Raw genomic sequence first — 16,834 nt, 5'->3', positions numbered from 1 at the left:
TTGAGGCCAGCGTGGTCTACAGAGCCGAGCTCCAGGGCAGCCAGGGCTACACAGAGAAACCCTGTCTTGAAAAACCAAAAATAAATCCCCAAACAAACAAAACCACTCAGTTCTACAAATGTAAAGAAGAATGAGTACTCCTTTTTAATGTGTATTTCCTGTGACATGTGGCATGAGGTGTGTTTGGATAAATCAGTTTTAAAGCTGCCCATAGAAAGGCCTTTGTGAGTCATGGAACAGTAGAAAAGTATTAGAAACTCACTGAAAAAAATAAAAACAAAACAAAAACCCAGGGCCTCACTAAAGAGTATGAAAGAATGCCACTCCACCAAATACAATTGCCACTGGATCTGGCAAACAGTATTAGTCCCAACAATTTAATGTTGATCTCAAGAAGTCCCAAAGGGAGCAGCCACAGAGAGGGTCCCAGTTGTTAGACAGGGCCCACGCTGGTAAAATCTGTTCAGTTGGAAATGTCTGACACTTCTGCCAAATACTAAAAGCAGCTAAGAACAAGACCATAGCTAGTTATCACGATGAAAATGAAAGCTCTCAGAAGTCCTAATGCTCAGCTCAACACAACCTGCCAACGCCAACCTGCTTGACCTAGCTGCTCCACAAGGTTGATAGCCATGCTTCACACGCCCAGAATCCTTGAAAGCAAAGTGAGCCTCTACCTCCCACCACACTGCTACCTACAGTTATGTCTTCTAGTGCTTTGCACAGGACAAGGCTCAAGGGTCAAGATGGTGCTTGCTCATAGTCTAACATTTAATAAAGGTTTTTGGTTTGGTTTTGTTTTTGTTTTTTGGTTTTGGCAGGGTTTCTCTGTAGCCCTGGCTGGCCTAGAACTTACTCTGTAGACTAGGTTGGCCTCCAGCTCAGAGATATACCTGCCTCTGCCTCCTAAGTGCTAGGATTAAAGGCGTGCACCACCACTGTCTGTTGATAAAAACTTTATTTCAAGGGAACTACCTGAAGAAAATCTTCCCAGGCTTTTAGACCTTTAGAGAATTTTGTCTGCTTGAACCATGTCTGAAAGTTTGGACCTTCTGAGGCACTGGGTATCAGCTGGAGCCTGTCTGCTTCTCCCTATGTAATCTAGGCTATCCACAGTTTCTGGTGACACATAGGTTATCTCCAAGTATCTTGAATACATGAGGTGAGCAGACTTGCAGTGCACACCTGGCTTAGCACCTGAAATGCTAGGTTGCTAGGCAAACTCCGAGATTCACTACAAGTAATAGCCAGTAAAGGTCAGAGAATAGTGTTTGGTGTGAATAATTTTGTCAGTGATTTCATCAACAAAATCATTAAAGGAATGAAGGAGTTGTTGATTTGCCTCAGAAGCCTCTGTTGATAGCTACTGGGCTTGAGCTTCAAAATGTGTCCCCCAGTTCACAGATCTGCCCCTGCCCCCCACTGTCCTTACATGAAGCTTTTCCCAGACTCACTCGGTGCTACAAAAAAATTTCAATTTTTCTTCTCTTATTCTCAAAGTTACCTTATTTTATGTAAAGTTGCTATTATGTGAGATCACTGCTATTTAAAACAAAGGTAAATAGAAGATTCCCCTAAAAAAGTCACTAGACTATGAGTGAAATAAGACATCTAAATAAGAGAACTGGAAATAGCACCCCCAAACCACACCCCATACACGATGAAGCCCTCTGCATGGTAAGCAGAATTCTTCCTGTTAATCAGGGCTAGAAGTCTCACAATCTCCTCCATTTCCTCAGTATGTACAAATGATAAGAAATTAACATCATGTCATCTGGAAAATGGCTCAAAATAGTCTCAACAGTAGATTTCTAGCAATTTCTGGTCAGCCCAACTGTTAATCTCCACAAGACAATTCTATTGGAAGTTCCTTGTAAAAATCTACTGAGAAAGTCAGAGACACGATAATCATCTCCATGACCTGGCCATTTTGGTACATGAAACTGGCCCTGGCCCTAGAACATTGTACAGTAAGCCCACTTAGCCAGTAAGAAACAAGCCAATCAAGCCAAAACTCTTGGATTTGCTTTTTTTTCCCCCCAGGAGGTTTATCAAGAGGCATTAAAGGCAGCACTTTAACCTCTTGATGGTTCCTGGGCAGTACTATAAGCATTAAAGAATAGTACTGTCAGCTCATAAGCCAACTCTATGAAAGATTCCCCTTCAGAATAGTTGGAACTCTTCCAAGGGCAGCAATGAGCTGAATGCACAAACCAGCTTCTTAGACACATAGGAGGAAAAGGAGATACACTGCCCCTTGATTTTACTAGATTGCAATGATCAGAAAAAGGTCATAGTTCAAAAAGGTAAGACAGTATTCCACAGAATTGTTTTTGGTTTTTATTTTGTTTTCAAGACAGGCTTTCTCTGTGTAGCCCTGACTGTCCTGGACTTGCTTTGTAGACCAGGCTGGCCTCAAACTCACAGAGATCTGCCTTCCTCTGCCTCCCCAAGCACTAGGATTATAGATGTGCACCACCTTGCTAGGCTGAATTGTTTTTGTATGTATTCCCAAAGACAAATTATTTGTCAGTTTTTTTTTTAACCCTCATAGTATCTGATTTAATTTACATGGTGAAACAAAGGTTAGTGATGACTATCCAGGTAATTATGAGAGCAGGATAGAGAACAAAGGTTATGAAGAAATTTGTTGGTATGGTTATTTTACTGTGTGCTAGGTATCTCATCAGATCTCATCAGCTCTACCAAGACAAACACACAGCAGGAAAGCATGGAGGAGAAAGCTGTGGTAGCCAGGACAACAGTGTGCTTGTTTTGCCCTAAGGCAAGTTCTGATCCAATTAGCCTCTTGTAAGAGGCTTTTCAGCAAACAGCAAGCTGAGCCAGAGAGGACTAGGGGTCTTGAAACCTCCCCTGTTGATGGAGAGGGAGGAAGCATGCCATCTTACATATTACTAACCTGCTGTGGAGGGTGGGGTTGGAGATGACGGAGATGTGAGGGGTGAGCTGGCCCCAGATCCTGCTAAGAAAAAGAGAGAAATCCTCATGGGGACCAAAGGCAGACAGACATTTGAAACTTGACATGAGCAAAACCTGAACATTGTTTGAGAATCTGTTATTAGCCTAGCATGTGGAACCTGTGGAGCAATATGATGAAGGGCAGAAAACTTAGAAATTAGATCCAGTGGTGACAGGTTTTCACGCCATTGCAGGGTGTATTTCCTCCACTGGATTACTAAGGCTTTGCTCATTCATCCATTTGTTTGAGGCAGAGTCTCACTGAGTAGCCTAGACTAGCCTCAATCTCATGATCTTACAGCTTAAACCTCCAAGACTCTGGAGATCAACTTTGCCAACAGGTACGTTCAGTTTAAGAGGCTCAGCCCCAAGTCTGTGGATTTTATATTTTCTTACATAAAATTCAGTAAACACATTCATTTAGGGTAAAAACCATAAGCAAAACCTGAAAATCCCTGTAGCTAGAAAATATGTTCCCAGCCCAACAAGGAATTAGGCCCACAGCAGCAGCCCTCAGCGTGGAGGGCTACTTCACCAAGAGCTGCCTGGGCCCCGGCACTGCACCCAGAGTTGGGGCTGTTGTCTTCCAGCACTGACAAGCCAACACCACCTCCAAGGTTAGGCCTCCAGCTATCACTCCGCTAATGACTCAGAGGATATGTTGATGCCCTATGAACATACTGGGGATGGGTCCTAACTAAACAACACCTTGAATTCTTCACAGTACTTCCTCAACTCTGTACAATAGGAGGGTTGATTAGCTGAAAAGAGAAGAAGCAAAACTCAGCAAGGCTGCTTTCCTACTGTTTGCAGCACTAACAGATCTTAAAGACTGAAAACTCAACTTGTGATTCTAGACTGGTTGGTAATTGATCTACACATTCCCATCAATAACCGGTACTTGGTTTTCCTAAACTCCTAAGGAATCTTGGGTAAGATATTTTTTAGACAGGTTTCATGTGTCTTATATTGGCTTTGAACTTGCTACCTAGCTAAAGATAACCCTGAACTCTGTTTTCATAAGTGCTTGGATTACAAGCAAGTGTCACCACACCTATTTTATTGTATAGGGGAATGAAAGCAGGGCCTTGTGCATGCTAGGTGAGCATTCTATTAACTGAGCTACATCCCTAACCCTCTCTTGATTTCTTTGGTATCCCATCTGGCTGCATGTGGATGAGAGCAGGCATAATCTTGGGAAGGGACAAAGAATAGGCTTTCTCTGCTTTACAAAGAACTAGCTGCTTGAACAGACACTAGTGTACAGATGTGCTACTTGAAGACATGCATCTCCTCCTACCAATGACAGTGACTAGTCCCTGTCCTGGAACTATGGAGCAAACAGACTTCCAAATATGAAATAACATGCAGTTAGAGCACCTTCCAATCCCAAAGCATACTTTGCTCCTCAGTGGGACCTCCTCCCCAACGTGCCTAATTCAACCTGAGGATTCTGTGAGAGTGTCATGATTCTCATCCTATTTCTAGTGTTTTAGGACTCACATTTCTATCTTTCAATTTCCAGCACTAGCCACACATCCTGCATTCTCCAGCTTCAGAGAGTCTACCCTTCAAGCTACATCTCAATTCACCTGTATCTATTCTCTTGGTATCTACCCTAGGCAAACATCTGAATTGAAAAAAAAATGAGGCATGATGTGTGACTGATCCATCCATCCATCTGTCCATCCATCCATCCTCACTACAGTGTCTAGGCTGGTCTCCAGTTCATGGCCACAAACAATCTTGTCTCAGCTCCAAGTAGTTGGGACCACATGCATATACTGCCATGCCCACTTTTAAAGACTTCTGCTTCCACACCTGTCCCTCCTTACTCCAGTGTGAGGAAGAGATGAATGGGTTTCCTCGACTTCTGACACTGATAGGTTTTCAATGTACATGTGTCCCTTTAGCTTCTCACCTACTCCCCTCTTTGCATACTGAGCTCCTCCCTTTCCAGTGGGTCCTTCACCTCCTTAAAGAATAAGCAGCTAACCTTCAATCTTCCCTTTCCAGGCCTCACAAGCCCCCAGGGCTGAAAGTGCCTGGGTTACTGAAACCTCCCTTCTCTACACTGAACTCTGTATCACAGACTCATAAACTAGAGGGATCACTCAGTCGGACCCTCAGTCTGTCCAAAGTTGGGCATACATTAGACTCGATGACAGCATGGCCAGAAGAGGGGCAGTTGAGAATGACTGTGAGGACGATCAGGACTCTTGAGAGAGTGACTCAAGAGAGGCCCTCTGTACCACACGGGCCTTTCTGGAACAATGCTTCCTGCCACACACAAACACACACACACATATAGAGACCCACACACAGACACGTACACAGACATATAGGAACACACAGATACACAAACACAGACACAAACATACACATACATATACCAGAGTCTATTCTTTAATCAACTGAGGGAATACATCCTTCAAACACATGGGTTCTAGAGCAGAGGGCAAGATTTAGGCTATTTCCATGTACATAAATGGGCCTGTTTTTCTTCCATGTCAAATGCTCCTGTCTAGCCATCGATGGAGAGGTTGGGGTCTGGGTGTTGTCACAATCCTTCACTGGGGATAGAGTTCTCCTGTTTTCATTACAGCACTGCTCAATCAAATCTCTACACTGCAGAGTCCTGAACTGCACCTCCAATTCTAGGCCCCAAGACAACCTATAACCATTACCCGAGTTGTTGGAGTTGCTGTGTTTCAGTGGCTGCTCTTCACTGTCTTCAACAGCAGATCGTTTTGATTTCTTGAAAAAAATAAAAGAAGGGTGGTGGTAAGCAAAGAAAAACCACACTTCAGCTGAGAGTTAAAAAAAAAAAAAAATCCATTTTAACCAGCTACAGAGAATCGTATATTCAGCTTTATAACCTAAAGAAGCCTCAAGCCAAACTGGAAAATAAAACCAAGAATGCTGACTTAAATACCCAATTACTTTATACCAGGAAACTATATGGTCTTTGTGTGTGTGTGAGTGTGTGTGTGTGTGTGTGTGTGTGTGAGAGAGAGAGAGAGAGAGAGAGAGAGTGTGTGTGAAGCCCCGAATCAGTCCTTGGGAAATGCTTATAGCTTTCGAGGGGATACAGCATAAACTGTGTCATTAAGCATGCACCACTAGCCTTCAAATTTTCTTCACACTGGGACAACAGGCTTACCTTTCGAGCTAAGATCTTCCTCCTTTTCCTTTCTTCTTCAGACCCATGGTGTGACTGAGCTCTCGTTAATCTTCGATGCTGGTGAATCTTTAAGAGACCACAATCCCCCCAAGTGAAAGCAAATTCTACCTGAAGCAGGTTCCTACGTGTTTGACCACACTGAACTGTTAGGATAAACAAGGCCTTTCTTAGTGTGCAGTCAGGTGTGGATCTCTGGGAGAAGGGTCTGCTAAGTGATGATGATCCGTCTCACTTTCCCAATTGCTGCCTGCCACCTCTCTTTACAGAAGAATGTGGCCCATGAGCGCTGCCAACCACCTGCCCAATAAGACCTGATCATGAAGGACAATCACCCCCATGCGTGTGCGTGTTCACACAACTGAGCAGACTAAGGACTGTGAGATAGATATTCTGCTCTGTGGCTCAGCAGTTAGCCTAAAATCTGGTTGAGAGCAAGCATGCACAAACTGACGTGAGCAGTCAGAAGGCAATCACTGTGAATGGGACACTAGATGGCCCAGGGCAGTGAAGTACTATTGGCGGCTTACCTGCTTCTGTTCCTCAGTGAGTCTCTTCTCTATGCATTCTTTGGCAATCCTCAGTGCCTCTTTTAACTTTGTGGGAATCTGAAAGGAGAAGTAGTACACAGCTACTGAACGAAGTGGTTGGAGTTCCCCGAGTCCTGCACACACTCAGCAGCAGCTCTTGTCACATGGGAGGTCCTCTACAAACCAGTAAAGCCAGGCCCTTGATGTATATAAGTTACAATCACCTTGCCAGCACATTTAGGCAACATGTTCATAAAATTAAAACACAAAGACTATGTTTCAAGTCCAGAATTGCCAAAGCCATCTCAAAGAAGAACAAAGAAGTCATCAAAATCTATTACATGATCTCAAAAAACCTCATTTCAAAAGCTAATAGACCAGAATGAGAAATTCCAGGAACACACCCTAATGTACAGAGACAAATGGTCTTGGAAGTATTAAAAACACACAATGAGGAAAGAACAACTGCTTCAAAGAGTTTTAGTAAAAATTAAAAATCTACATTAAAAAGTAGTAAAATTAGATCATTATCTTAAGTCATATTTGAAAATTAATTCAACATAGATGCAAGACCTAAATATAATATCTAAAACTGCAAAACTCCTAAAGCACAGGGAAGGTACGTCATGGCATTGGATTTGTCAATATTTTCTTTTAACTTAAAGAATTAACTTACTTATTCACCTGTCTGTTTTTGTTTGGGGGACAGCATCTCCCTGAACTGTACAGACTAGCCTTGAATGTGCCTGTCACCTCTCTGCTGTAGCTTCCTTGGCTGCTGTGTTTGCCACCACCCATCACCAGGACTGGGTCAATTTCTGTTAAGGAGACATATTACTGTACAGCTCAGGCTCACCTGGCACTTTAATGTAGCCCAATCTGGGCTTGAACTAATGATCCTCTTGCTCAAGGATTAAAGGATTACAGGCACAAACTATCCTACCTAGCTGGAAATGATTTCTTAGATATGACACCAAAAAACATAGACAATGAATAACATGAACTAGCCAAAATTAAAACTTTATTCAACAAAGAACACTGCCAACAATGAAATTTTAAATATTTCAATACTTATAAAGACAATATCAGAAGATATAAAGGAACTTCTGCAAATGAACAACAAAAATATGTAACACAATTTAAAAATGGGAAAGGGGCCTTAATAGAAATTTCTTGAAAGAAAATATACAAATGATTAAAAAATCTGCCTTATCAAATGGTGTTTTCATTAGTTAAAAAGATTCAACACTGAATAAACACAAATTAAAAACCATACTGAGATATCATATAAAAAATGTAAACTAAGTTTGGTATGGTAGCACATAGCACATGCCTTTAATCCCAGCCCTTGAGAAGTCAAAGTAGGAGAATTTGAGTTCCACACTAGCCTGGGCTAGCAAGTTTTGGGCCAGCTTGAGCTACACAGTGAGACCCTGTTGCAAAAAACAAATAAGAATAATAAAGAGTTATAAGCCGGGAATGGTGGCTCAGGCCTCTACTCCTCTACTCCGAGCACTCCGGGAGGCAGAGGCTGGCAGGTCTCTGTGAGTATGAGGACAGCCTGGTCTACAATGTGAATCCAGGATAGCTGGGGCTACATAGAGCCTGTCCCCCAAAAAACAAAAATAAATAAATAAATAAATAAATAAATAAATAAATAAATAATAAAGTGTGAACATCTGGGCTTCAAACAAAGTTCAGTGATTAAGAACACCTACTGTTCTTGTATAGGATCTGGGTTTGGTTCCCAGGCCCCTTATGAAAGCTCATGACCTGTACCTGCAGTTCCAGGGGATCTAATACCCTCTTCTGGCCTCTGCAGGCTCCAGGCATATGTGTAGTGCATAGACATATATGCAGACAAAACACTCTTAGATGTAAAAAAAAGAGTAACAAGTCTTGGCCAGAATGTAGAGAAACCGGAACCCTGTGCACTTGTTAGTAGAAATGTAAGATGATACAGTCACCATAGAAACCAATATGGAGATTTCTAAAACAAAAACAAAACAACCAAACAACTGAAAAACAATAGCTGGGAAGGTGGGATGTTTTAATGCCAACCAGGGGAGAGTCAGCCCCAAATATCAAATGGTTACTGACATCCACAGATCAGTGCAAGGCCTGACTCGCTTTTCAGTTCCAAAGCCCATGCATGATCATCCTTCCACACTGCTGCTTCTCTTAAGACTTCCTTTCAGCTTTTTCTTTGGATTCAGATGTTTGGGTTTGTATTCTGTCTTCCAGATTCCATTATTTTGTTGAAATTAGCTTAAATAATAATTACTTTCACAGTTGGGTATGGTAGCGAATGCCTGTACGTCCAGCACTTGGGGAGGCAGAGGCAGGCAGTATCTGTGAGTTTGAAACCAGCCTGATCTACAGAATGAGTTCCAGGACAGCCAGGGCTGTCTTGAAAAACTAAACCAAAGGGGCTGGAGAGATGGCTCAGAGGTTAAGAGTACTGTCTGCCAGAGCACCCAATCACCAACCAGCTAACTACAGCTACCCTACCTTTCAGGGCCTTCGCCTTTATATAACCTTTGGAAAGTTCCCAGAATTGCAAACATTACCTACTTGCTGGAACTGTAGGTGGCAAAACCATGCTCCTGCTAGAGCATGGGGCAAATCATAGCACCTGCTGTGCAGCAGCCTCTTATCCCCACAGCTGGGATTAAAATAAAAACATATTCCCATAACATTTCTCTGTTTTTTAAAAAACATTATCACTACATATATCTATATATTCTGCTTGGTTCATATAACCCTATTTGTATGGATGTTTCCATGGCTGGCTGGTCAATTGGTATTGGAGAACCAGTTGGTTTAGTTGTTTGTATGCTTTTCTGGGAGAAAATATTTCCCCTCCTCTCACCATTTCTTACTTTCCTGTAGTACTTGTCTAGAGTGGAGGCTTGCCTAGCATTTCACCTTTCACATTCGCATGCCCATTGTTGTTTTTCTTCCTCAGGTCATGTTTACACAGCCACATAAGTGTTGGCGAGCCTTTTGTGGATGTAGCTTTTGTTATTTCTAGGAGATAAAATCTCATTGGAATTTTCCTGTTTTTCTGGTACTTACAGACTTTTTTGCCCCCTCTTTTGCAATGATCTGCAATTATCCCTAAAATTAAGTGAGATACAGGAGCTATGTTGTAGATGCATCTGTTGGCCCTGTGATCTAGATACTGACTATTAATGAAGACATAGCCAGATAAATATCTAGGGGTAGTGAAGTCATTGTGCACAAAAGAACAACAAGAAGAAATGAGATATCCTGATTAAGAAGATCAAACTTGCCCCAATGAATTCAATCCCCCTAATCAGCAGGAAGATAGAGAGATAGATAGATAAATTTGCCCTTTTTCCTTCTATCCCTTTTACTCTCCTATCAAGTGTTAAGGATTTAATAAGGGTGGAGAAGGGTGAAAGAGAAAAAAGGGACATACAAAGTAACAAAAATTTGGCTACAGATATAGAAATAGATGAATGATAGACAATAAATAGATTGACTGATTGATAGACTATACACACATATAGACAGAGAGCACTATATAAACAGAGAAAATATATATACACATATATTACAAAGGGAGAACATTATATTATATATAATATATACATGTATTTATATTAATATAGGAAAAAAATTTGAAAAATCATCTATATCAATTAGAGAAATTGAAATTAAAACAACTTAAAGATTTTTCCTTCTACCAATCAGAATAGTTAAGATCAAGTAAAAAAAAAAAAAAAGCTTGACATGAACTGGTTGGCCTGCTCTTTAATCACCTCTCCCTAAGGGGGGAGCAGCCTTACTAGGCCACAGAGGAAGACAATGCAGCCACTCCTGATAAGACCTGATAGACTAGGATCAGAAGGAAAGGGAGGAGGACTTCCCCTATCACTTGACTGGGGGAGGAGCATCGGTGGTGAAGGGAAGGAAAGATAGGATTGGGAGGGGAGGAGGAAGGGACCTAAGGGGGGGGGAATGCAAAGTGAATAAAGTGTAATTAATAAAAAATTAAATAAAAGAAAATGTTCATACACACATACACACACAAAAAAAAGAGTACTGTCTGGTCTTCCTAAAGGTCCTGAGTTCAATTCTCAGCAACTATATGATGGCTCACAACTATCTATAATGGAATCTCTTCTGGCATATGCTAGTATACATGTAGGCAGAACACTGTATACATAATAAATAAATAAATCTTAAAAAAAAAGAAAAACTAAACCAAAGCAAAAAAACAAAAACAGCCCCATGCAGTATAAATTATCAAAATATACTTAGTTGTAGGATATTTAGATTGTTTTCCAATTTTGCATATTATGAACCTTTTTCTTTTTTAAAATTAATTTTTTAAAAATTAATTTTCAAAGCCAACTTGTGTCACAAACCCCAAAATGAGATAATTTTCTTTACCTTAAACTGTGGCTTTTCCGAAGTTGTTAGTAAGACATCACTGAATAATCTATAAGAAATGAAACAAATGCATAAGGCCCTGGATTTAATCTTAGTACCAGGTGTATTCTCAGAACAGGTCAAAGCAGCTTAAGACATCTCAGCCTCAGATCTGTATGGAAAATGTATTTTTCAAAGTGGATCTATTTTTTCATATATACATTGTTATTAGTGGCTATTGGTGTGGAAACATGCTACAGTGCCATATCTATGGATAAGGGCTTGTTCCTTTTGATCATCAGCTTCCCCAGGATAAAAAATAGTGCCTGGCCTATAGCAGGCCTTCTCTAAGCTCCTAAGAAGAAGGAATGAAGGCCCTGAAGTTGTGATATCCTCTTGATTGTACTTTGTCCTTCACCTTATTTGTTGCTGTTACTACTATCTGAATTCCTTGGCTATGCAACAAGCTGGTGCAGACAAAGCAAGGCTAGGGAAACTTCTCAACACAATGAGGAAGCTTGCCCAAGTCCTCCTGGGAGAAGGAATGAAGCTGAGATCCATTCACAGGTTTGTCTGACTTCAGTTACAACACCCTTAGCCTCTCCCTGAAAGAACATGCATAAGGAAGAAGCCATATGGCGGCAGCAGCACCTCCAGCTCTGCTGACAGGAGAGCTTTGGAGTACAAAACCCTTGACACAAGCTTTGGTACACACTAGCAGTTTAACAGAAATAAACAAAAGCACAGCATCCCAAGAACGTACTGCTTCCTGTGGAGGGCAGGCCCACAGGCATGTTGGCTGCCAACTACAGGGCCACCTGGTAGCCTAAGCAGGATCAGCAGAGAGAGGGTACTAGCTCCTATATTTCCTAAATTAGGAGTTATGCACACACACACACACACACACACACACACACACACAAATGCTAATGGTGATGGGACACAGGTGGAAAGGACAACTGGATTTCTAGGATAGCAGTTGGACTAAGCAGAGAGATCACAAGGAAAAGGTCATGGTATCATGCTGTAAGTGACTGATAGCAAGCTTCAACTCTGCAGGGACCATAACTGAATCGTTACCATGGCACTGGGCTCTGGGCACAGTGGTCCAAAGTTCAGCACAGTTATCAAGATTACAACCAATGCATGTGATTGACTTACGGCATCTGTAAGAGCCGGGAGACGGTAGGCATGCCATTTTTACAGGCTTCACAAGACAGCGTAGACTCCAACACGGCCACTTGAAATGAACAGATACACATTTTAGTTCCACAGAACACTCTCGCAGATCTACTTGGTGAGGAAAAATTTGACATCTCTTTGAAACAACTGTCTGCAGGCTGATCAGGACAGTGTCGAAACTCTTCACATACAGACAGATGGCATACACGGTGGGGGATGGGAAATGCATTACCAATGACTCAAAAATGCCTCAGAAACCACACAGTGACATAAAGCTAAGTATACTCCAAGGATAAACGGAGGAAGGCATCAAGATAGTATTCATACAATTGATCTCTTTAGAGAGAAGCAATCATTACACAGAAGCAAAATTCTGAACTTGATTTTGATGCTTGCTTGCTTTTAATGGAAACCAGTACACAAAGTGCCAGTTGCTGACACCTCATCATCCACACTGTGATGCTATAAACAGGCAGTCAGATTCTCCTATCCACAGGTTACTACTGTTTTAACTGTTCATACTCAGCAGGAAACTGTTCCAGGGTTTGTTCTCATTCTCTCCCTTTCCTTTCTCCTTCTCTTCTTCCCCACTCCCCCCCTCTCTCTCTTTGAATTTTCAAGACAGGGTTTCTCTGTATAACAGCCCTGGCTATCTTGAAATTCACTTTGTAGACCAGACTGGCCTTGAAGTCACAGAGATCTGCCTACCTCTGCCTCCCAAGTGCTGGAATTAAAGGCGTGCACCACCATGCCTGGCCCAGGTCTGTTGTCTTTAACTGCCCCATTTGACACAGTGAAACTTGATACCGTGATTTGCATATTCCATCAGTGTCCCAAAAGCTACCTTGGGTTCTCTTTCTTCCAGCCTTGAGCTCTGAGCTGGCCATTAAGACAATGAGTTTGAATCAGTCCTTACGCCTCACCTGTCCTTCGTTCCTCCTTAGTCTCCTTGGGTAAGGCTATAACAGCTCCCTGAGCCCACTTACCTGAGAATCTGGAGGCCTGGCTGGGTAGCCTAGGCCCTTATCTTCCAGGCCTCCAGCCAAGCTCTCAAGTTCCTTCCAACTCCTACTCCTGTTTGGATGGGACTCAGACACTTGCCTGGCTCCTCAAGTCTGCCTTTCAGTTGTCTGACCTTTACTTTTGCTTCTGATTAAAACCAAAGCTGGTCATAGTTCAGGCTCCTGCTTCTGAATTATAATGCATTTTATGGAAGTTTCTCAAGAGGCTTCAGAAAGCTAAACAAAGAGGCCATCCAAATGTTCACTGAAGTGTGTTCAGTGTGTTCCACTGAAGTGTGGGATGACAACTTCTTCTGGGTCTTTTTTGGGCTTTGGAAAGAGGCTAAGTAGCTCTGCAGATTACCAGGTCCCAGAAGATCTCACCCCCAAGCCCTATACTGACCAACAGCCATGGATGGTGCAGGAGGAAAGGAGTCCACAGGTACGGAGTCTGGTGGTCGTCCATAAGTCATCTCATACAGTAAGTGGCCAAAGCAGTGGACATCTACACTTTCCAATGTCTGTGGAAGAAAGAGCAGTGCTATGTTCAGCCTTCAGTCATAGACCCTCACTGTCTCTGCCTAGGTTTCCACTGAGAAACAATGGTCAGGGCAGCCCCATTCCCAATAACTCCAAAGCCTTTTTCAAAGGCTCACAGGGCATTGTTCTGACTTAAAGCTATAGGTCAATTTCAATCAATGATTCTACTCACTTCCTTGTCCCACCCACCATTTCACCTTTGCCTCTTAGAGACCCAGCAACTCCATGGGAGAAATGGGAACAAGGTATACTCCAACTGCATTTTTCATTGCTTAATGCACAGCGTAATCTCTACCTAAACACAGACTGGTCATGACTGTCACAACTTACATTGATTTTCCTGAACTGTGTGAAGTAGGATCTGTAGAAGGAAGGAAGACCCAATAAGGAATTTTCAAGATCAAGCAGCCGGCAAGTGTTGCCATCCATCATCACATTAGCCGCGTGAAGATGGCCATAAGGGAATCCCTTGTCATGGAGAAACTTCAGTACCTTTTAAAAAATATATAGAGGTTATTCCCAATTCACTCACATAAAATATAGGGTAAATTCATGTTTTGAATATTTTTAGAGAGAACAAAATGGCTCAGGACAAAAGGTGCTAACTACAGAACCTGAACTGAGTTCAATCCTTGGGGCAGACATGGAGGAAAGAGAGAACCACCTCCCAAAAGCTGTCCTCTGACCTCCATTCCTTGTGCTATGGGATGCACATACTCAAGCACAGACCAAAGACAAACCCATACATAAATAAGTGTAAAGAGAAAAATGCATTTTAGCTGGGCATGTAGCTTGGTAGCAGTTTTTCAACATGCAGCAGGCCAGGAGTTAACTCCCCAGCAAAAGTTAATAGCTTCTAAAATGAAATCCAGCAGGCCACTAAAGAGATTCCCAAAGAAAAATGCCACCTCCAACCACTTCCTTGGAAAAAGGAGTGATGCAGAATATCTCACAGCTGTGAAACAGGCCACCAAGTTTCCTCTTTTCCCAATGGAGAGAATAAGGTTGGAGGGGGCAGCTCTGGTGCCAAAGCTCTGCTTTGGGAACTTTGTGGTCCCAACAGGCCGCTCTTTCCTGAGACAGTCCTGTCCCACCTGCATGGATTTGTACAGCTATATAATCAGTGTCTCTGCCAATCACTGAGTAAAGGGGTTGAGAGCCTCCCTAGTTCAATATCTACTAGGAGTATGTGTGGTGTTTATTCCTAAAAACACAAAGTAGGTCTCTTGTCTACCCCCAAAGAAGCAAACTTCAGCTTCCATTTAGATAAACAGCGACTCAGCAACAAGTACATGATATCTCCCCACAATAACCCAGGGATTACAGCATTGGGAGCGAGGAGGTGCCTAGGCAGCCAGTGAATACAGAAAGACATAGCATATGCTAAGTTATCTTTTCAGTTACTGGCCTTAAACAATCATCCTTTAAGAAAAGTCTTGGCTGGGTGTAGTGGCTCATGCCTTTAATTACAGCCCTTGGGAGGCTGAGGCAATTAGATCTCTGTGAATTAATTCAAGGCCAGCCTGGTCTACAGAGTGAGTTCCAGGACAGCCAAGGCTACACAGAGAACCCCTGTCTCGAAAAACCAAAAAACCAACTAACCAACAAACAAAACAAGACAAAAAAACAACTTATTCTCTTTAAAATGTGTAATACATAAACTATATTGCTTGCAGTACATATATGTAAGTTTAGTTAAATGCATATAACATGGAAGAGGGGCTGGGAAGATGGCGCAGTGGATTAAAGTGCCTGCTAGAAATGCCAAGCAAGAGGACCTGATTTGGAGCCCCTCCCTCCCCCCACCATAGTAGCCTGCGTTTTAAACTTCATCTCTGGGACAGGAGGAAGAAACAAGTGGATCCCTGAAGCTTAGTGGTCCTAGCCAATAGGTGAGCTCCAGGTTCAATGAGAAACTCTGTCTCAAAAAATGAGGGGGCACAAGTGACAGGAAGACAGCTGCTGTTGAACACAGCTGTGGCCTCACATGTGTATGCACAGACAAGCGTACCCCTACACAACACGTTACATATGTATCTACCTGCCTGCCTGTCGGATGAACATGGGACTAGGGTATGCTTTAATCTCCATTGATGGGGTTGTGCAATCCAAGAAGCCCAGAGGAATTATGGAAAGAGGATGACATGGACGAAGCTGACACACTTTTCTCCCTCTCTTTCTCCTCATCTCTCTTCGTGATGAGAATCACTTTGTGCCTTGCAGTACTAAGAACACGCTGTGCTGCTGAGCTATACTAGCCCGAATGGGAGAAGGCTTTCACACCTCTGTAAAGCAGACACATGGCGTCAGGCATGATGGGCACGTCTTTAACCCCTAACATGCAGAGGCAGGTAGATCTCTGAGTTCGAGATCAACCTGGGTCTGTGTGTGTGTGTGTGTGTGTGTGTGTGTGTGTGTGTGTGTGTATGCCAATCATCAGTGATGAACATGTTTGTCATCAAACCCTGATGATCTGAGTTCAATCCCTGAAACCCAAGTAAAGGTGGAAAGAGGAAAACTACTTCCCAAAGTTGTCCTCTGACCTTGTTGAGCTTGTCTCACACAGCATGGCTTCCATATCCACTTTCAGACAATAATCATGAAGTTTAAAAAGAAAAAATTTTGGCACAGAGATAAAGATCAGCCAAATAATATAAGAGATGGCATTCACACAATAAAGTCCTTAAACATAAAACACCAAAGTCCAATAGTCAAACTTTTGGAATTTTATAGATCTAAATTACTGCCACCTTTATCTCAAATATTTGCTTGTTGGGGCAGAATGCCATCAAGTTATAGATAATAAGACAATGCCTCTGATTTTGGATACTGCTTGAGAACCTCCCCATTTAAAACAAAACAAAACAAAACAGTCATGCTAGGGGGCTGAGAAATGGCTCAGCAGTTAAGGTCTTGTTCTTCCAAAAGACTAGAATTCAGCCAGCACCTAATACCCATGTTGGAGGGTTCACAGCCACCTGGAACTCCAGCACTAAGGAATCCAACACCCTCCTCTGGCT

General features: G+C 42.4%; 1 protein-coding gene across 13 annotated transcripts in view; it reads right to left on the bottom strand.

Annotated features, from left to right (window-relative positions):
• Positions 1–16,834, bottom strand: part of Pxk (PX domain containing serine/threonine kinase like) — a 70,990-nt gene that overhangs the window by 5,843 nt on the left and 48,313 nt on the right. For 8 of the 13 annotated variants that reach the window (XM_021647321.2, XM_060390930.1, XM_021647318.2 and 5 more), the window contains 8 exons: positions 14,145–14,306; positions 13,678–13,795; positions 12,253–12,331; positions 11,113–11,161; positions 6,691–6,768; positions 6,143–6,229; positions 5,667–5,736; positions 2,921–2,983 (listed from right to left, as the gene is read on the bottom strand). In XM_021647321.2, the coding sequence (XP_021502996.1) occupies positions 2,921–2,983; positions 5,667–5,736; positions 6,143–6,229; positions 6,691–6,768; positions 11,113–11,161; positions 12,253–12,331; positions 13,678–13,795; positions 14,145–14,306 (706 nt within the window). The remainder of the gene's footprint in view (positions 1–2,920; positions 2,984–5,666; positions 5,737–6,142; positions 6,230–6,690; positions 6,769–11,112; positions 11,162–12,252; positions 12,332–13,677; positions 13,796–14,144; positions 14,307–16,834) is intronic. The other 5 variants (XM_021647319.2, XM_060390933.1, XM_060390931.1 and 2 more) reach the window with 1 other exon arrangement.

Source organism: Meriones unguiculatus, chromosome 9 (genome assembly GCF_030254825.1).
Source record: "Meriones unguiculatus strain TT.TT164.6M chromosome 9, Bangor_MerUng_6.1, whole genome shotgun sequence".
Taxonomy (NCBI): domain Eukaryota; kingdom Metazoa; phylum Chordata; class Mammalia; order Rodentia; family Muridae; genus Meriones; species Meriones unguiculatus.
The sequence above is the reverse complement of the archived record's forward strand: the minus strand, read 5'-3'. Positions and strand labels throughout refer to the sequence as shown.